This window comes from Haliaeetus leucocephalus, unplaced genomic scaffold (genome assembly GCF_000737465.1).
Source record: "Haliaeetus leucocephalus isolate CR32 unplaced genomic scaffold, Haliaeetus_leucocephalus-4.0 Scaffold555, whole genome shotgun sequence".
NCBI lineage: Eukaryota > Metazoa > Chordata > Aves > Accipitriformes > Accipitridae > Haliaeetus > Haliaeetus leucocephalus.
This window is the reverse complement of record NW_010972991.1, coordinates 19617429-19639145: the sequence shown is the minus strand read 5'-3', so window position 1 is coordinate 19639145 and position 21717 is coordinate 19617429. Positions and strand designations below refer to the sequence as shown.

General features: G+C 38.4%; 1 protein-coding gene across 3 annotated transcripts in view; it reads left to right on the top strand.

The window, feature by feature from the left end:
• PTDSS1 (phosphatidylserine synthase 1) overlaps positions 1-14641 on the top strand; it is a 28549-nt gene extending 13908 nt beyond the window's left edge. For 2 of the 3 annotated variants that reach the window (XM_010577075.1, XM_010577078.1), the window contains 8 exons: positions 1889-2040; positions 4037-4178; positions 5107-5219; positions 6749-6814; positions 10702-10801; positions 11983-12051; positions 12585-12654; positions 13990-14252. In XM_010577075.1, the coding sequence (XP_010575377.1) occupies positions 1889-2040; positions 4037-4178; positions 5107-5219; positions 6749-6814; positions 10702-10801; positions 11983-12051; positions 12585-12654; positions 13990-14102 (825 nt within the window). In that variant the 3' untranslated portion in view covers positions 14103-14252. Of the gene's footprint in view, positions 1-1888; positions 2041-4036; positions 4179-5106; positions 5220-6748; positions 6815-10701; positions 10802-11982; positions 12052-12584; positions 12655-13989 lie in introns of all 3 variants that reach the window. The other variant, XM_010577077.1, reaches the window with a different exon arrangement.
• The last annotated feature ends 7076 nt before the right edge of the window (positions 14642-21717 follow it).

The window sequence follows — 21717 nt, the reverse complement described above, 5'->3', positions numbered from 1 at the left end:
AAGGATTTAGCTGTGCATCTTCTATTAGCACTAATGGATTTCAGCTGGTTCCCTGTTTTGAAATGGGACACTTGGCTTATGCTCCTTACTATTGGATTAAAGTTGGGATGCAAGCAGACCTCATTCTCTCATTCTGAGAAGACGGCTAGCACCTCAGAGATGGTCTGGCTAACACCTGTGCTCTGGTTTTTGCTGCCTTATTATCTGTAGCTTCTGGTGTCTTTGGCTGGATTACTGCAGATTGAGATTCATAGCCCAGTGCCCTTTTCAGGTTAAAATAATTTAAAATGTGAAAAGGAAACTGTAGCAGGATAATGAGCAACATTGTATAGCTTGGGTCCTGAAGAGAAATTCAAATTTTCTTTCCTACAGGTTGAAATTCCCATAGCCTTGTCAAAGAAAAACTAGTTCCTTTGATATACTTTTGCAAGAGTTTTCAAAGGAACTGTCATTATCAATATCACTGTAACTTATTATAAATGGACCAGTATTCATTCTTGCTGTATACAGAGAACATTCTTCTTGTTCCTTTTCCCACATCTGATTTTTTTCAATATTTTATTTATACATCTGTTAACAAAAGATACTTAATTACAAAATCAAACCATTAATCTTCCACAGACACAGTGTATGTACATTAACTGACAAAAATTGTACTGTTTTTGTAGAGGTAAGAATATTCTTTAGTTTGCGATGTGTTCTGTTGAGCATCTCCTTGAGTATTCCAAAGGGACTGCTTAACACATAGCTGTCTTGATTTCCAGTCCACAGCTAACTTTTTCAGTCTATTTTTTGGATTGCTGGGATTTTTTTCTTGTAGAATAGAGAATACAATTATTTTCTCTTAAGGGAGAACGAGAGGCGCTGAATCCATTTCTAGCTCTCAGTAAATTATATCTTGCCTTAACTCTGGCCAGTTGTTCTCCTTCACTCTATCAAAAGTGTAGAGTCACCAAATGTATCTGTAAATACATTTAATTGCCTTGCTAATGTCTCATAGTGGTCTTCAGTTAATTTCAGTATTCAGAAAGGAACAGCTTGCTTCAGAGGTAAATGATTTGTGTACTTTCCAGGGGAAGTCTTTAAGGGACTGAATATGTTTTTGTATATCCAGATGGTGTCAGCTTTTCAGTCTGATGTTGGTTTCTTTCTGGCCTATTTTCCAGTATCTTCATCATAAAAGTACCTTCATCATTAGTGCTTAGCAGAGACCAAGCAGGAAGGGCGAGTTGGAATATTCTCTTAACTTCTTGAACCATTCTGGATCAAGTATAGCAGCAAAGCTTGTAGTGTCTGAAATATTGGTGAACTCTTAATCTTTTTTACAGTTATTAAATTTCTTAAAAATAGTAAATGAAAGAAAGTTTTGAAACAGAACAAGTCTTAAGTCCTGAACTCCAGCATGCTTTAGTACTGACAGATGTTACAAATGCATCCATTCTACTTACTGCATCTTGTTGCTGGTTTAGAAAACATACTTCTTAAAACTATTTAGCAAAAAGAAAACAAAGATTCTCTCCAATTTATTTTTTTTAAAGCACAAAACACTTTCTTTCCTCCAAGAAATGCAGTAGTTTTTCTTGTTTCGTGCCTTTCTATGAATGTTCTGTATATCATCTTTGAGAGGCCAAGGACTGCATGATATCCTTATATACAGCATAGCCCCAGCAGGGAATGGTAAGAAGGAAACCTCTGATGTCTTGTGTTGTTCTATCCAAGGCCTTCTGAAGTCAATGGAAGGATGCCCATCAAATTTCAGTGGTTGTGGCTTGTGTTCTTGGAAGTATGACATACTGAAAAGCTGATTTTTTAAATGTGTACTTGAAAAGTGAATTTAGATTAATTCTGTGCTGTTCCTCACCCAGAATCTTTTTGCTGTATTCTGTAGCTCTTCTTCATGCACCTTCTGCCTAATTTTGCTGAATGCTGGTGGGATCAAGTCATTTTGGACATCCTGCTTTGTAACGGGGGTGGCATCTGGTTGGGCATGGTAGTTTGTCGTTTCTTGGAGATGAGGACCTATCACTGGGCAAGCTTCAAGTAGGTCTAAATTAAAGCTTGATAAACATTATGTTTGATGTTATAATATTAAATTCATTTCCTTGGGAAATAGACCTTTGCATACGTAAAACACATGTGGTATAGAAATAGCATGCAATCTGCATGTGCTAACAATGCTGTAAATTTATTTTAAGTGTTAAAAAGCCTTCTCATAATAATGCTACTGTACAGCATATATTTGTAAATATGATTATGTATATATAATTTTCCTTTGCAATCGAAGTTACAAGCCTTGATGCAAAATGAAAGTATAAAGTAGTAAAGCTATTTGCATTTTTAGTTTATTTTGTACAACTAAAACTTTGAGGAAGGCAGTGACCAAAAATTCTAATTGTTTTCTTATTATACAATGTTTTTTAACTAGATTTGGGCTCACCTTGATGAGGCATTAGTGTGGCAATCTGTCAGCACTAGTTGTAATTGCAGAAGAGGAATCAGGCTGATTGTACCTGTGCTGTGGATTGCCTTAGCCCATTTCTGACCCTCTAAAATAAATGGAGTAATTGCAAAATAAAGTAGCATATGTTGTGTAAAAGGGCAACAGCTTATGGCCTAATAAATGTCAGTTCCTAGCTGTCCAGGTATGGTTCCTTTCATAGTTTTTTGCACCTCTCCTGCCTTCTTCCCTGCCAGTTGGTGGCAAGCATGGTTATCAGCATGTTACCAATGGTATAGATGAAATGATCAAGTACAATGAATTGCCAAAGGATACTGCCTTGAGAGATGGAAAAGGAGCTCAAATCTTGCCTTCCAAATTTGTACCCTACATGAATTTCTGTACCGCTTTCTTTTCTTACTCACAAATTTGTTAATTGCTCTGAGAACCATCTAGCCTTTAGTCCAAATTCAATTTTCCTGCATTTCAGTTCAGGAGGAATAATGAGCATTATAGAGTTCATGGCCCCTATGTTTTTAGAGAGTTCACTGAAAGTTAAAACAGCAGAATACCTATGGCAGGACTAGTCTTCACTGTCTTTGTGGAATAATTTTTTCCTCACGTTCTTTTAAATGCATGAGTAGATTTTTTTTGGACCTATACTGTGAAGATGAGCTGCATAGAATGAGAAGCCTTTGCCTGTGCCCTCTTGTGTTCTTTTTCTTTCTTCGTTGAATAAATGCAGATCTTAAAGATTAGAAGGTTCCCCCTAACCTAGATCCCACTAGCCTAAAAGAACACAAGTATCAGAAATGTCAAATCTGAATCTCCTTTTTTGTCCAGAAGGGCTAGGGAGATAACAGGATGAAAACTGACTTCTAGCCCTGCTAGTCTTCCTTAAGAAAAGGAAACTCTGAGTTTTTCTTAGATTCCCTGTCCTTTGGATGCTGTTGCTCATCTGAATTAATGTTATCAAAAGCAAGAACCAGTAACACATCTGTCAGATGAACCTCTATTCGCATCCTCTTTCAAAAGGGAATTTAATAGCCTTCTAGCTTTTAACAGTGCTATTGCATTTCTCCAGAAGATTTGCATGCATCTAATATCAGAACAGCAGGGGTTGTGTGTGCTGGAAGTGCAGTATTTTGAAGCCTGTGGAGCCAGCCCCTTATACAATTAATGAATGATGAATCTGACAGATTCTTGAAGGATTGATATCAGTGAGCTCTAGAACAAGGAGTCTTTGGGATAAGAGCAGTGGCAGCATAGAGTAGGAAGAAATATCCTCTAGATTTTCCAAGGGGGTTGCAGGATCTCAATCCTTGTTTCTTTCCTTCACGGAGAGAATGATAGGTATGTTTTGTAGTTACTGACTGAGGGTAGAGGAGGGTGGACTTCCATAGCAGAATGCACCCTGACTGAAATGCTTAATAGATTATATTTCTTAATTCACCCTTGCCTGGTACACAGTTGTGTCTGTGAAGATCTCTGCTGTCCAGTGAAAAAGTGTGATTGTTCTGAAACATCAGTAACATGGCTATTGCTTTTTTTTTTTCTTGCATATTCCTTGTATTTACTTCAGCCATTCTCTTTTTCTAGGGACATTCACACAACCACAGGGAAAATCAAAAGAGCTGTATTACAGTTCACCCCAGCCAGCTGGACCTATGTCCGCTGGTTTGACCCTAAGTCTTCGTTTCAAAGAGTGGCTGGAATCTACCTTTTCATGATCATTTGGCAGGTAAGAAATAAATTCTGTGAAATCAAAGCTGCTGTCAGCTCAGTTACTTATTGGCTGTGTTTGGCTAGAAGATATTCTAATGCAATGCATGTCCATCATTGAAATACACAGTTAAATGAATTGATAATACAGAATTGTCAGGGCATTGTTCACAGGAGTTAAGTTATAGTTCAAGAGTGTAATTACAGAATCTGTCAAAAAACCCAAATATTACAGACTGCTGTACTGGGCATCATATTGCTCTTTGCAATTGATACAGTTTTAAAAACTGCTAGACAGTGGGGTTTTGGAGTGGGTTTTCATTTGTTTTGGGGTTTTTTGTGTGGGGTATTTTTGGTTTGGGGGGTTTTTTTCTTTCCCATTGACTATTGGATGGATCACTAATACTCAGAATTCTGGCCTTGATCCAGCAAGACTCCATAACACATCCTAATTGCTTTGGTACTTCATCATGCAAATGCTAGCAGACTTCACTAAAACTCCCCCCCACCCCCCCTTTTTTTTTTTAAATTTGCTGGATTTAGCTTTTAAAAGGAGAACCAGAAGTGTTTGCGGTACATTTTTTTTCTTCACCTCTACCAAATTTGTCTCAGTCATTCTTACCTGATTTAGGATATGAAAGTTATCAGAAGACCTCTTCAGTGTGAATTACTGTCTGGTCCCTTAATGGGTTCCTGAAAGAGAGCAAATACTTTCATAGAGGTGTCGAGGACAATTCTTTGGTTTACTAGTATATTCCTTGCCTGTCCTGGAGCAGGAATCTCAGACTCTTTAAATCCTCAATCTAACCAGCAGGGCTGTGTTAGAGCATAGATAGTTTTCCTTCAGTGTTGCAGTTTCCACATTAATCTTTGCACATCTTCTGTAGTAACTCATTAGAAGTTATGCAAGTTGAATGCTATTAACTAACTTTTTTTTTTTCCCCTAGCTGACTGAGTTGAACACATTCTTTTTGAAACACATCTTTGTGTTCCAAGCAAGCCACCCTTTAAGCTGGGGGAGAATTCTCTTCATAGGAATCATTACAGCACCCACTGTAAGGTAATTTTGTTGCCATGGTGTTTTTTCTTTGGTTTAAAGTAGCTTGACTTCTAGGCACCCAAGAAGTGCATAGAGTTTGTAAGTACAGCACCTTTCAAGAAATTTATGCTTTTGCCATCATGAAAAGCAAAACAATAATCACTTTTCAATAAAGTGTATTTTCTGACAAGTAAACTAATAATGTAAGATGTATATAAACATCTGTGTTTCCATAGGGATGCAGAACCAGTCTGTTCCATCTTCTGTTTTTATAGCGTCTCCCTATTTTGTGAGTTAGCTGCATATGTTATCCTTGAGGACTGCATGTGAAAGTATCCAAGTTGATGAGTCAGCTGCTCACAAAAGTGTAGATGAGGAAAAATAGAGCTGTTGTTTCTCCTGAGCTCCTTATTCTGTGTGTCTACAGAAAATATTAGCATGTTATAAGAAAAGATAGAGCATTACCATATTCAGAGTAACAGAACAGTACATGTGCAATGTTAACAGCTGTGTAGAAACATTAACCTGCTTTTAGTCATGCACACTATTTCATGTTGTTAGCAGAGTCCCCTTAATTTTTTTTTTCCTTTGACAATAGATGGAGGTACACAGAATGCACACAGTTCTGAAGTCAAAGGCAGGGAATTTCCCATTCATGAGTACAGTGACGTTACCTTGGACAGTTAAATGGCAGCCATGCGTTGGTTTATTCCTAAAATACAGCTGTTAGTGTCTCAAGTTATGTGCAGTGATTTCACACTGTTAATTAAATCACCTTAAACATCCTTATAAGCTCCTGTGTAGGTGAGCTTTTAAGTATTTTTATGGCACTTGCCAACCTGTAGAAGTCTTTATTCTTAATCAATCCTTGTATTGTTGGATTAATAACACTTGTCTTCCCCATCTGTAAGTGGAAATCAGAGACTGAGAAAAGGAACTTTGATTCCACTTCTTTGGAATTCCCCTCTCTAAACTCTTAAAATTTAGGACCATAAAAAACAAAGCAGAAAGATCTCCACGCTGTTTTTAAAATAGTGAGAAATTCTACTCTGTTCTTGAGGGGAAAACATGCCACTGGTTAGAACACTCTCCTAGGATATGGAATAGCCACGTTCAGTTTCTTTCAAGATTCAAACCCACATCTCTCAAGAAAATGCAGTTGTTAATAAATTGAAGACAAACTGTGGAAAAAGTGGGGGATTCTCTAATTCTTTCAAAGCTGCTGTTGCACTTTGCCTAAAAGAACTGGAGATTCAGTAGAGAGGCAAGAAGCAAATATGTAGCTTTGTTAGCCTACTGGTTTGGGTACTTTCCCAGTCCTTGCTCTCAGGTTTGTTTTCTGTGTTGTTTCAAGCTATTCGATCTATGTGATAATCTGTCCTACTAGAATTGAAGCCATCTGGTAGACATCCAGTGTTAATGCATGTGATTTTAACCATCAGCACTTCATTTTTGTTATAGATGTATTTGTAACATAAACTTGTTTTCTAAATGTAAATACTCCGGGGAATTTCAACTTCACTGAAGAGTTTTCTTGTTTCACTTCTCAGACAATACTATGCATACCTCACGGATACACAGTGCAAGAGGGTGGGAACTCAGTGCTGGGTGTTCGGGTAAGTGTTCTTGCTGCATTCTTGAAGCACTTGTCCAAGTGTTAAGTATGAGTCCAGCACAGGAACAGGCTTTGCATGAAGCTAGTCCTTGTTTGGTGTTGGTTTTAGTATAAAGAACAGTATGGAGAGGTTTTCTTTTTTTCGCAAGTTCAGAGGAAAGGAAAATTCTGGATTTGGAGGTGGAACATGGGAAGTGATGGAATGAGTAAGGAGAAGAACAGAAGGAAGAACTAGAAACTGCTGGATAAAGCTGGGCTTCTTCAAAGTAGCATTGGCCTTGCTGCCCATATTCTCAGTCAGGTGAAAAGGATAAAACTTTAGCCTCTACTGCTTGCCTGTCATAGGAGCAATGTTTACCTGGCCATCAAGGTGGGCATTGCTGCTGTTAGTGGAATCACAACAGAAGACAGTGAAACAAACCATGTTTATCAACGATTTCTATTCTGTTCTCAAAGAGGGAAAGGAATAACACTATGAATGATGGTTACCTTGGCTACAATCTCTTTCAACATGTCTCATGGAGGAGACGTTTAAATGAAGAGTTTGCATGTTTGCTTCTGGTGAGAACTTCCTTCTCAAGATGGCTTGACTAAAATGTACTGTTCTGCAAACCTGAAGCATATGCTATTGTAGCATTGTAAAAGCTTTGTGTAATTAGGCAGTGTAGTAGTGTCCCTTTTGATTTATGACTTGGAAGCTTACAAATGGGAAAACATAAAAGATCCTAAATAATGTCTTAAAGAAAAAACATATAATATGTATTTTAAGAAACTATTCAAAAAGCTAATTTCTGATAGCAATGATTTTAAATTAAAACAGCCATTTCATTCTCTTTGTCAAGATTAACGTATTTCTTATTTCCAGAATTGTCTGAACCATTTTTGTGTTTAATAGAAGAACCTATTACTGTTTTAAATTGGAATAGCATTTCAATGAGCCATAAATATGCAGATCTAATTTAGAGACAGTGCTCTGGCAAACTTACCTCACCTTTGCTATTAGTCTTAGGGATGTTACAGAGTTTTAGGAACAGTGCTGGGCTGGAACATGTGTTTCCAAGGGCACTACACCACCGTCAGGAATGCCTCTTCCTCAACATTTAATTGAGATGAGAGCAGAGCATGCTGCAATGTAATTGAAAGGATTTCTACTCTTGTTTTAAATGCACCCTGGAGAACATGACACATGTCTCCTTGGGTTTGGCTGGGCATAAGTGTTCACCTCTTTCACTGACTTATCACCTTCCTGGATGGATCTATTACTGTCTTCAACTCATGACCGTAACATCCAATGGACATACAAAAGGTAGTAACTCTGTTCTTAGTGGGGCTGAGTACATGTTGATAATATTTTCTGGAAGCCTAAACCTCCTTACTTAGGGAGGTTCCCCCTCCTTGAAACATGCATTATGATTCCTAAAGAGAGTCTGTAATGTACACAGTCCTTAAAAAGGATTTTTTAAAATGATCATGGCAGAGTAACTTGTCTTTCTGGGTTTGGTATGGATGGTGCTTCAGTACTGAAGATAACTAATTAATCACACAGTTAATGTGACTACTTAATTTACAATTAGAATCAAATAACCTTGCTCTGTTTGTGCATAAACATCTTGGTAGTTACAGATCAACTATATTAATATTTTGGAGATACACATTTGAATACAGACATGTTACTGAAATCTGTATTTAAATGATTTAGGAATTTATATGTTTATATGAAAAAGGAAATTTTCTCAACTATAGGTGGTAATTTTAGACTCTTATTAGACTCAATTTTATAATCTGGGGGTAAGAATTTTCAAGTTCTGCATTATGAAGAAAGAAAGATGAACTTCTCTTTCATCCAAGAGAAAGAATATATTCTTTTGCAAACCAAAGGGAAATATGATGCTGAATGTCTGCCTTGGCTCTGAAAAATTGTTAAGGATTACAGAAACCATCATCCTTGGTTCAAAGCTCTCACTGAACACATTAATATGTCAACATGTCGATATGTCAACACATATATGTCAATAAATAGATGCCCAAATATCTCTTTACGATCGTATAGCAAGAACTGCGATAGAATATTCATCTACAGTGCGATCTAATTATGGGAAACGTGCATGAAGTAAGTATTTTCCTTGATACTGCTTAGTTCTATAATTTGCTAGAAAAAACAGAGCACCACTAGGACTTCCTGTTGTTTGTTAGAAAAGCAGCACTCTTCCAGTAATTTAACTATCCAGAATATAATTTCTGAAGCAATTAAAAGCAAATATATAGAATATTCATATCTATGGTGATCAAGACACACTTCTAAAGGCACAAATTGAATTTGTAACAGCCTAACCACAGGAATAATTAAAATTAGTGCCTTGCGTTAGTATGAAACTCTGTTCTCAGTGACTTGACATATACTGTAGCATCACTTTCAATAGATGGACAGGAAGTGATGTAAGGCATGAACAAGGCCAGTGCAACAGCTCTGCTGGAAATTACGCTATTTTCATTAAGGTGAAGCCTTTCAAAAAGGAATATCTGTTAAGATGTTACAAGACCATTTTGATTGAACAAAAACTTAGTGTCTTTAATTCTATTGAGTATTCTCATCACCCTTCAGTAGGACACTAATGCTTTTCACTGTTAGCATTCTTCTATCTTTTGATTTACCACTTCTTTAACTGTAATAGCTGTCCTATTTTATAATGTGCTTAACCCAAGTATTCTTGACAAAAATAATGGAAAGAATGTATAAATCTAGAACAAAGAGCTGTATCATTTTTTTGAGTCCTTGTTGAAAATAGCCTATTGTTTTGTTTATACCTTTGAGTGTATCATACCCTCATATGTTTGTTTCCTGATGGTGGTCTTTCTGTTCTCACTGCTGTAGTTCAGTTTAGCTATTTTTTAATCTGCAGCTGGATCAGTGAGAATCATATAAAACTAAGAAAGATAAATAGTTGGTGACCCAACAGAGTAACACTGCTCTCAAGTTTTTACTAATATGCACCTTGTTAATTTGCAGTATTGGTCAGTTAGGTGTTACTTCCACAATTCTAAGTTTTGACCCTACTTATGCTGCAAGTCACATTAGATGGTACAGAGAAAGCTGTAATTTATTATTTGCACCAGGACCATCTCTGTAATACCAGTGGTTAAGTCATGCAGACATCTTCCTCCCCCTTTCATGGAGGGAGCTGGGTCCTGTTTGCCAGCTTTATGCCTGAAAAGATGTAAACATCTGGTAACGGGGAGAGAGCTGGATACTTGTTTTGATTGTTATAATGCCAGAGAAGAAAGTAAATACTGCAATTTTTCCTCTCACATTTCTCCTGAAATCCTCTGATACTGTAGTGTGGACCTGAGTTTACACATAAACCAGGGCAAATGCATGGATTCTCAGAATTTGAAATGCTCTTTCATGTTAATTTTCTCATTAAAATTCATCTGAAGCAAGCAAAGTAGCCTATTTAGAATTGTAGTAAATTTACATCCAGTAGAGAAATACCCAAAGCACAGTTCTAGTTCACCCAACAGGGAGTCTGTTGGTTGTTCGGCATGGAAAAGAAATTTATATCTGGTGAGGGCTGAAGCACAATGGTAGGTATAAACCAAAATTCTCTGCCATTGACACACACTCGTGCTTGTTCCCTGGACAGGCAGAGGCTTGCGGAATTGTGAACTGCTAGTTGTTCACTTTTTGTGTTGTTTATGCTGAAGAAAAGTATAGAAAGAAAAATAAATTTCCCAAAGAATTTCGGTTAATGTTGGTGTTGGGGAGGTCTGTGCTCACTAGAGAGTAATGCTTGTTTAGAGCTGGGGTCTGGGTTGTGAAAACGTGTGTTAAATTTTTGTTTTTTTTACCCCCCCCCCCCCCCCCCCCCCCCCTTTTTCATTTACCCACAGGGTTATTGCTTTCCTTGAAGCTATTGTGTGCATAAAGTTTGGACAGGATCTTTTTTCCAAAACACAAATACTGTATGTTGTGTTTTGGCTTCTCTGTGTGGTAAGTGAGATTTCTCATGTGAAACATAAAGCATGGCAAAACCATTGAAAGCATCTAAATAGCTTCCTCTCTGGAACATTGGCAGCAGGGGATCGTTGTGGGGGAATGCTGGTAAGGAGCTTTGTGCACATTCTAGGAAAAGCAAATGCTAGATCATTTAGAACACACTTTGAAGGAACTAGAATAACTTTTTTCCTCATTTCTTGACAGAGCAGAATATAGCCACTTTACCAGTGCTTAACAATGAAACAAACACTAGTTATAGGGCGCTTTATCTTTGAGAGAAAATGTCAGTTTGATTGAGGCTAACTTTAGTGGTGCTTGCTATAGTGCCCACTGAAAAGGAACAGGAGTTAATGAATAGCATTAATAAGTAATGCATGTTGTTTCACACTGAAGTCTTATAACTATGTAAACAACCCTGCTTTATCAGGCAAATCATTCTCACTCAGCCTGCAACTTTCTGTACTTCAGTGTGATTCCTGAAAATGCAGCATGAAATGCCTGTTTTATAACAGTAAATGGATGTTTGTCTTGCCAGACTTGTAACTCCAATGTCAAACACATTTTTAATGGTCAGTGAAAAATAAGGCATTTATAATGGGCTGACAGATAAATACTTCTCCCTTCTAGTTGGGAACACAGTTTGAACAGGTGATAGGCAGTCAGAATTTATTGTTCTCTTATTTAGCATGATGATTTTATTCCTGAAACTTCAGAGGAGAGAAGTATTTAATTGCTTCCCAGATCAGAGCACCACAAAACCAAACATGTAACTGAGACTGAAGCATGGGGCAGGGAGAAGGAGAATTTTTTTTCTCCCAGACTGGTTGTTCCTGATAATATACCTACAAGTGCCTACCAGCTGCCTTTGTATGATGACTGTACAGAGTGAGGACAAAAATCATACTGACAGTGTATCAGACATGTATGTGGGTGATCTCTATGTATTCTCATGCTCCCATTAAGAACTGGTCTGCATACCCCATGGTGGCAGAATGTGTGTGTACCTTAAAATTGAAGCATGAGTCTTACTCATCCTGAAAAAAGATGCAGAGAGAAGCAGAGCATGAAAGTCTCTGAAAGCGGAATCTCCAGCGACTCTGAGACTTTGAACCAGTAAGGAATTTGGAAAAAGTTTTACAGATTACTTTTTCTTTTTCTTCTCCTTCCTTGTTTAGGCCTTTACAACTTTCCTGTGTTTATATGGTATGGTTTGGTATGCAGAATACTATGGCCACCGAGAAAAGGTACTTTATTAAGAAGCCTGATTTTATTTTATACCAGAGTTAAAACTGCAAAACTCCTAGATATTAGAATTCTTTACCAGAGCTAGTATAAATGGGGATGAGGGGGGGATGGTCCAGAGTCTAACTGAAGTCAATAGAAAGAACTCTGGATTCAACGAGCCTTGGACAGATCCCAAATTACACTGTGGTTTCTAAAGAATGCTGTCCTCTTAGTTACTCAAAATGAGGCTGTAATTTTAGCAAAGCATTCAAGGATGAATGGTTAGCTAATGTTCCCATTGTACAGGTGGAATGCTAGGGGAATATTAAGAATACTTGGTTACACAACAGACCACGTGGCAAGTGGTGACTTCTTATTGTATCATCTATGTTGTACCTTCTAACTAAGAAGGGAAGAGTCTTAAGTACTGGCTGAATGTTTTATGAGGACTTCTGCCACAGTTTAAATTTACAAGTCTAATTGCAAACAGGTGAAGTGCTGATCAAAAGAACCACCAGCATCCCAATGACATGTGTCCTTCTTGCTTTTACAGACCTTATCAGAAAGTGAAGACAGCCCATACAGTCCCGATGCTTCCTGGCTTCATTCTAAATTCGGCAGAGGTATTGGCACTTTTGCAACTATATTCTCCAAGTATTAGCATTAAGGCTCAGCACTGGGAAACGAGACCTGAGAAACTTACCTTGGAGACAACTGGACTTAAATGTTCCTGCAGGAACTATACAGATAAATCATCTGCAAAGCTATTTTGCTTTACTGCCTTTTTTCTTCTAACTCTTGGGAATGTATTTATTTTTTAATAAAGCAACTGAATTTTTCTGCCATTATTCCAGGCCATTTGTGTACGTTTAGGGCATTATGCATTGCATAACTGTTGTGGACAGGTTTTCTCTCCGAACATTGCATGTTTGATTTGAAACATATGAATGTGAATTGTGCTTTTATTCTTGCTTGCTAAGAAACAGTCAAGAATGTGCCCTGGAGCTTGTGTTCTTACTGACACTTGCCTAGTCAATGCAGTGCTGATGGTCATAAACAGCTTTCTCTGTCCTAAGCAAAGGCAGCCTCCTTCTCTGACTTTTTCCCTACACTAGAGGTTAGTTAAGTTACCTGCCTCCTCCATTAACTCTTTAGTGTGGTCTTGCTTATTGAACAAATGTCAAGATTCATACCTGGAAGTTATCTCTGTCAGAGTTTATGCTCCAGGTATTTGTATCATTAAAAATATTTGTTATTTATCATATGCTTGAAAAGCACCTACAGCAGAGCTGCTTTATATTTCAAACGTGATTTTTCTGGATGCTGATATTAATTTATTCTCAGTTTAGTAAATTTGTAGATTTTTATATTTTCTTGAGAAAAATTGCTTGCACTCAAAATGTTTTTCCCACTTATATATGCTGGAGAAATCTGGCCAAGCAAATATTTCTCTGACTTTGTTACTTCATTAATTACAAACTTCAGTCTCTTTCATGTTTTGCTCTTGAATCATTGTTTCAGTCCCCATTGTCTCCCTCTGCTTTCTCAAGAGTCAAACATGGTCTGTCATGTAAAAGACTGAAAACAAGAAATATACTCTTACAAGGATCTGTGACCTCACTTCCATAGTTCTTAATTTCTGATAGTAGTACCTGCCAGTAATAAAAATGTGGAGGTTTAATTATTGGTGTCATTTAAAATGGAGGATGTTTCACCACTATATTCTGCTATAGCAAACTTCTGAATTTTTTGGAGGAGGAGGAATTTTACAGAAGTCTTAAGAATTGCTTTTTAAAAAAAAAAAATAGGCCACTAGATGGAGTAGAAGTATCAGCCAGTTTATATTAGCCTGAAATAATCCAAACTGCAAACACTGTAGCTCTAGAAAGCCTTATTGTCTTTTAGACAAGAGCTTGACAATGTCAAATATATATAGTCAAAAGATATTTATTTCTCAGCAGGTGCTGACAATAGTCCACCAAAACATTCAGTCAATAGTGAAAGCCATTCATCTAGAAGGAGGAATCGGCACTCCAAATCAAAAGTAACGAATGGAATCGGCAAGAAATAAGAATGGTCTCTGAAGATATCCTACAGTGTGACCAGAGGTGACAAAGAAAATCAGACCTGGCTCTGAATTTCCAAATGGAAGATTGATTTTTAAATTTAAAAGTTAAAAAAAGGAGGTGTTGAGGAAAAGGATGATCAAGATGGAGCCACCAGTGTAGTGCAAATCATTGCCTGCTGACACTTGCCATTCACTGATTTAAATCTAGTTTCTTCAGCATGTGGCACCAAAAGCTAATGAAGAGTACGCTGGAAAGAAAAGTAATTTTGTCATAGCAGATACACCCTGTTTTGTGTTCAGGTGTTGCAAGTGCATTTTTAATATCTTAGTTGAGGACTTGAACACAAAGGTTAGTAAACTGATAATCAGTTGGCATAGTTGGTTGGAATTTTTTGTTTTGTTTTACTGTGTTTTTGTTGTTTTCTAGAAGGGTATGCAATCCTTTGACTAAAAGCAACTCTGTCCTTAGTCTCACAACTAAACTTTTCTATACAACAGTTAGTAAATATTTAAAATTTCCATACTTGTATCCAGCTGCTTCCTTTTATGTAAAGGCTCTTTAGACCTGGTGACAGGGTTTTACCAGTGAAGAAATGAATCCAGGTGTCTTGTAAAGGATTTGAAATTGACCTTCAAACATGGTTCTTTTGTTCTGCATTGTCCTTCAGCTTGATTGTTATGCACTTGATTTCTTTTAAGTTTTTTAAATACTTATTTAAAAACCTGTTGCAAAGTGGAGGGCCATACCTCCTGCCCTTAGATACAGATGTCATGTCATTTAGTTGTTTTTCCTCCTTTACTGCAGTGTGTTTTGCATCTTCAAGTGCAAATATGTCATGTTTTCAGCTGTGTCTCATTGTGTACAATGTTCCTTCCCACTCCCCTCTAATTTGCCTCTGCCTCAGCTGGAACCAGAAATCCCAGTCTCTTCAGACTGATATCGGAAACTGCTTTGAAGGCTCTGATGTCCTATTAAGCCTGGTGATAAGGCAGGTTTTTGCTGAAGCTGAGTTGCTTACTACTTCCATAAACATAATTATTTGTGAAGGCTTGCTGTAGTCTTTGGTGTCTGAGAGGCAGCATGATATTACTGTGATATACCCCATTGCTTTGGTATTTCCTGTCATGCAGTCAGATACCCAACAGCGAAGTCACTCTTTCTTGCAGGTTTGGGGTTTTTTTTTTGTGTGTGTGGTTTCTGGTAGGATTTGTTTATTTGTTTTTAAAATGTATTAGTTCTGACATCTAGCAAAGTGGATAATTCTCCAGCAGTGAACGTAATGATTAAGTCAAGAGGTAAACAATCAAGAGCAATCAGTTCCTGTATTAAGTTATCAAAATGTTTTTGTGCCAATTAGATTTTTGGGATTCATGAGGTTCAGAGGGGTAGATAGATTAAGCAGGGATAAGTAATACCCATTAGTCACTTAGTCTTCATAAGAAAATGGGATTTCCTTTTTCTTTGAATAATGTTACTGTGATTTGCCACAGGCTAAGTACTAAAAAAAAAATGCAGCAGAGACTTTATACAAGTGTATGATACTGTAAATAGAAAAAAAGTATCCTGCGTAAGCCATTAATTCCTATGTGCCACAGATTATCAGTGTTTTCAATGCACTTAAATATTGCTGCTGAACTCCTCAGAGGCCCTTCATTTCCCAGCCCCCTTTTAATCAAACAAAGTGTACAACTTGGGAAGTAACATAGCAGAAGCTGCTATATCATCATTGCTACAGTGACATTAAGTGTTACGTGAGCAAAAATATTAGGAAGGCTTTCAGGCTTTCCTACAGCTGCTTGGTTTTCATTCGTAGTATAGCAATTCCATGTATTGCCTCCTTATTTGTAATGTACTACATATTGATGAATGTATTTGTGGATTTCTTTGGATACTGAGACTTGTTACTTTTTTATTTTCTTGGTTAATAACTCAGTCTGTGTAAGACTGAAGAATGGCATTGTAAATTTTCTATCAATTCAATACCAAAGGAAGAGATTGGAAGTCTAATGGTTTAGATATATTAAGTACTGTGGTTTTCAAAGGCAAGAGCCTGTTTTGTACTTGCAAGGTGTACACACAACAGCTATGTATACAAAGCTTACGTGTGTAAGCAGATGCTGAAGTACAATATCTACGTGCCTGTGGGGACAAGGACACTTTTGTAAATGCAGACCTGGTGCTCACACTGCTGAACTGCACCCTAAAAATATTGGAAGGGCAAATATGAAGTATCATCTTGTTGGAAGCTGACTTCTGTACACTATTACAGCAGCTTGGCTTTGAAGAAACGTTGTCTGACAACACCTTTTAAAAATATTTCCCATGAAGTCTTTTTACTTTTTTGTGTTTGGTTGGTTTGCTTTGTTTTGGTGGGGTTTTGTTTGGGGTTTTTTTGTTGTTGTTGTTTGGGCTTTTTTGTGGTGTGTTTTTTTTGTTTTGTTTTTTACTACTTTAAAAGATGGATGGCTAGGGAGAGGGGAAACTTAAGTAAACTGTTCAAGTGCTGCTTGGAAAATGGCACTTTGTGTCCTCTGTCAGCAGTTCTGGCAATGTGTTCTCACAAGTCCTCCATTGACTGACAACTGTATTTTCAGCCCATCGTTTTGGTCGTGAGCTTTGCACTGGCAAGCATTGGAAAGGTGCTTTTGATCACTGCTGTGAAATTAGTGATCTCAATTTTGTCATTTACTGCGTTACTGCTGAATTCTGTATGTGTGTAACACCTACAATAACAAATCACTGAGCTGTTTAGCAACAAGCATCCATGTATGAGTTCTGCTGCTTGAACAGTATTTTGTAACAGTTATGGAATGCACTGTCCTGTTTTTTAACTACTTGTTCTGTCACAGCCTCTCATTACTACTTTCCTGCTTCTGATGTTCTTTCCTTTCTCTGTCCTCTAGTGATCTCCCCTGCTGCTAGGAGAGATCAGAACTGGCCCTCCAGAGGCTGTCCATCAGGTGTGTCAGTCATTGAAGGGAGGCTAATTCAGGACAGCATGGTGTAAGCAAGTGTAAGCAGAGGGTAGTGGCAAGAACTCCAAGTAGTGGATTAAATAAAAATGGAAAGTTCTAAAATGCAGGTATACAGTGAACCAGAGCTAGCCTTGAGTACTGGATTCCAGTATTAAAGTTGCTGCATAGATCATACACCATGTCTAATTAAATATTTGGAGTGTGATTTCAACCAGTGCTTTTGTTACTCTTCTGTGAAGATCATTATTTGATGTTCCAGCTGTTAAAACTTTAATATTTTTTACTTTGTTATCACAAGAGGACACAGATGTAACCATGTATTTAATAGTTTTTGAATAGAGTTGCTCTGTATTGATTGCAAAGTATTGTATTTTGCAATAACTCAGTAAATAAACCCATGTCACCAGTTATGTGTGTTTGTCTGTACCTGCAAGGCATACGAAATGATTACATACTGCCTTTAGAAGCTATTACATTTTATTCTATGTAATTGCATGCTGACAAGTGCAGCGGTTCCTGAGCAGCCTACAGTGCACACTAAGGTTTTGCTGTAATTTATTATTTCGGAGCAGCAGATCTGATAATATGAACAGTTACATTGTGTCTTCTGAAGTTTCTCTAGTATACAGGGTAAGTCTTGCCTTAATTATTCTTTCTGGACTTGTTTTCCTATTGGGTGGGAGAGCTGCGTTGCAAGATGGCCTCATGACAGACCTTCAAAGAAGGAATAAGACTTCCTGTAGAAGAATGGCGAGACAGGCTATTGGCAAGTAAACCTCTGCCAGTATAAAGGTGTCACTGAGTATCAGAAACGCTTTGCTTTAGCATCCACTGCTGCTATAGCTTCCACAACAGCAATTTCCAGTTGTTTTTTATGCTAAAAACCTATTGTGAGCTGTCGATTGCTCCTCTGCTGTTGGCACTAGCCTGATGTCTAGTGTGTAAAGAAGCCCGGCTTTCCCTTTCTTCCTCTGTTCCTTCTCTCTACAGACATTGAATACCAGGACTTTCTGCCTTGCTGGGAAGGGCTATTCTTCAGTGTGACTTACCTTTTGGAATACTGATTTATAGAGACCCCATAAATTCTGAGGTTGTAGTAAAATTTGGAATAGCCAGGACTTGAGCTTGTTCATCCTCTGGGAACAACAGCTGAGGGGCAAGTGTTCAGTATAAAATCTCTTCTGAAGGGTTGGGAAGATACCTGATTAAACAGTTTATAAAAGACACCTCTCTCACAGCACGCTGCTTACTATATTGGAGAAGGCTTTTTTTTTTGTCATCTTTCTGATCAATTAAAGCATTAAAAATACTGGAAAAAAACCTGAAGCATTGGAATAAACTTCCTTTAAGAAGCAACACTTGAAAAATGTGTTCCTTTGTAAGCATGGGGCTCTGCTACTTTTGAAGGATTGCTCTTTATTTTGTCTTGGTAGTTGCTGTTGTGGGTAGAACTGTAATCAGCAGTGTCAGGGTAGGGTCAAGTGATCTGGACAGCTACATTTCTGCTCTGTTGTCCTGTGGCAGAACTTACATGCTATTTTGATAATGTCATTTGGCACAGACTGGAAGCTAGAGCCAAAAGCTGGCATGGCACTGATTGAAATAGGTATTGGTGTTCATGCCTACTTGGATAGCTGCAGTTCATTCACTTTTTGTCACTGGTGTGGAAATTTACCCTGGAAGCACTAAACCAGTTCTCCCCTGTATGCTATGCTTGAGGAACTGCTGCTTCAGCTTACTTTTTGCCTTGGAAAAGAGGGGAGTGCAGTGTGCTGCTTTTCAGATGCCCGAGTGCTCACATTCAACTACATCCTGATAACATGCCCACAGGCCTAGGCACTACTGGCCCACGGCACTGTTTTCCCACTGGCATTTCTCCATCTGACCATGCTGGAGCGCTAAGGACTACACAGTCATGGGCTGGGGTTTGACCAGAGGTTTCTGAGCTGATCTTAATCCTCATATGCTCAAAATACCTCCTGCAATATTCTGTGTCCCTCTTCGCCAGGTCTGCTTTGCCTTCTTATCTACCTCTTGCCACCACACAGTTTTGCTCTCTAGAGCCCTGGCAGGGACTGGTCTGACTTTAACAAATTAAGGTAGTTCATTAAAGGTGCAGTTTCACAATTGGATGGAAATGTGTTTTGGACAGACACCCCACATTATTCACTTTGCTTTTGCTTTTTGCGTGGCTGGTCAGGAATTGAGAACATACATTGTTATTCAAAGAAAGTGGGACTAGAAAGCCACATGCTTTTCATACACTGGGCTGAAAGCACAAGGACAACCAGACTGCTAGGTTATGCCCCACAAGCTGCATGGTCTGTTACCTGTATGCCTGCTTACTCATCTATCAGTGCTGTAGCTGCAGGTGTGCTTTGCAAAGGAGCAGTCCTGCTGCCCTCAGCAGTCTAAATTATACTATGGTGAGACCAAGTGAGTTTTAACTTAAATTCAGGAAAAAAAGGAAAGTCTGCGAAAGAATGTAAACTGTAAACATCACATTCCTATGACCAGCAACAACCTAAGTGCCAGATTATACTAAACATACACATGGGTTTAATTTCCATAGTTTTCAGGGATCTCAGTTTGCAGATGATCATGAAATAACTGGATGGCTTATTTAATGGTTTTTAGAGTAGGGGAATTCACAGCAGTAGCATTCCTATGGCCGTGATCCAAAGTACATTCTACAACTGCTGTCCTCTCCAGTTCAGTATTGTGGTGGTTCTTGCTTAAAAAAATGCATAAAATACTTGTGTGTATGTATATATACAGATAAATCTAGCAGATGAACTTTCTCATCAAGATGCTCAGGGCCTGGTTGAGTCTAGTCTCTGCGACAATGACTGCTGTGCGTCTGGACATTTGGAAGCATCCAAGTCTGCATGTACCGCTATAACGTCCAGGACAATGGGCATTAATCTCAGTTGCAGCCCCTAGGTGATGCTATAACACAAACATACAGAGAATGTGACCTGGATTTTCAAATGTTGCTTCTAATTTTGGGCTACTGGCTTCAGCTACCCTGGCTCAGTTTTAAAGACTCCATAACTCCCGTTGACTTTAATTACATGTGCTGTACACACAGGCCTGCAAAGTGCCCATGTTGTCAAACTTGCTGCAGAACAACCAAAGCAAAGTAAAATCAAATTAGTAGCTTTGAGGAGGCTTTTAATTAAAATCTTAAATGATAGCTCTAGTCTGTGGAGAGCAAGAGCAGAAGACTTCTATTTTGGTTTCTACCAAACGCACAGACTACCAATTTGTTGCCTAAGTACCTTCCCCGTTTGAAGGGAGCACTACTCTCTCCAGAGGATCTTTGGAATGAAGCTCTGGGCAGGGTTCTTCTGGCTTTCCTCCTGTTCCCGCTGCCCTTTGTGTAGGGTATCAGGGTGGGACAGGGTGACCGCTGTTTGAAAAGGTTGTTTGGTTTTTGCTCCCAGGAACTCAGCTGGAGCAGGCCACAGTCTCCAGTGCTGCACGCTCGCCTGGCTTTCTGGCTGTAGTAATAAAGCTGTGAGTTCACCTGCTTGCTCAGACGAGCCTGTCCCTCATCCCTGCCGTCCTGTCTGGAAAGGGAAGCCGCTGTGTGCGGATTATATTCCTTCACATCTTTATGTGGCTCAGGGTTTAGGATAATTCAGTATGTTTCAGTAAGTGTTAAGAACTTCATACCACCTGCAGAGAATTCCCATTTTTCCAATAAGAGCCACTAAGCATTCTTTTTTTAAGATTTGGAAAATCCTGTTAGTCACAAACCTCAACAGGGCACCTGACCTGTACCAATTACTATGATTTCTATCTCTTAACACTGAGGTGTTCCTATTGGTTTAGGAAAAAAACCTCTAGATCATTTAACTTGTATGTCACCAGCTAAGAGAAGAAATTGCAGCCCTCATTCCTTGCAGGAGGAAACACGGTGTCCTTGTTCTTCTCAATCCAGTTCTGTACAGGGTCACCACCAGTAGAAACCTGTATTGGTTTTGTTGTAGCCTGACTTCAGTACTTGCTCTCATAAAACTACTCCTGCAGAGGAAAAAAAAACCAAAAACAAAACCCAAAAAACAGTGAAAAATACCACTAAAGGAAACCTATTTCCATTAATCAAATAAATAATCTGGAAGAAAACCAAGACCTTTTATTACATTAGCTGAGACATTTAGGTTTGGGTTTTTTCCCCATGTATGTGCTGTAAGAGCAATAGGTGACGCATAATGATGCTTACAACTTCTAAAATATTCTTATTTCTGCCCATTTGCTGACTTTGCCATATTTGGATCCCAAATCTGGATCTGCGCATTCCATTTGCCCACATTTAAAATGCATTTGGAATAACAGGATGGAGATTGGGGCGGAGAAACCAGATAGAGCTGGATTGCAATTTCCTGGTGACATGTTCTCTAAACATCCCGAAATATCTCAGAGTGAAGTGTTCCACTTGTTGACTTCAGGTTTCGGCAGCACATGCCGTTCATTCAGTCCCAGTGCTTCTTGCAGGTATGGTAACGTGATTACCAGTAATGATCTTTCATGCTGTAGAGTTTTCTTCTTGTACTGCTTCCATGCTGAAGGAATTTCTTTGAAACAATGCATAGGACATTGCAAACTTTAATGGGGCGTGGCCAGTAAATTCATGTTA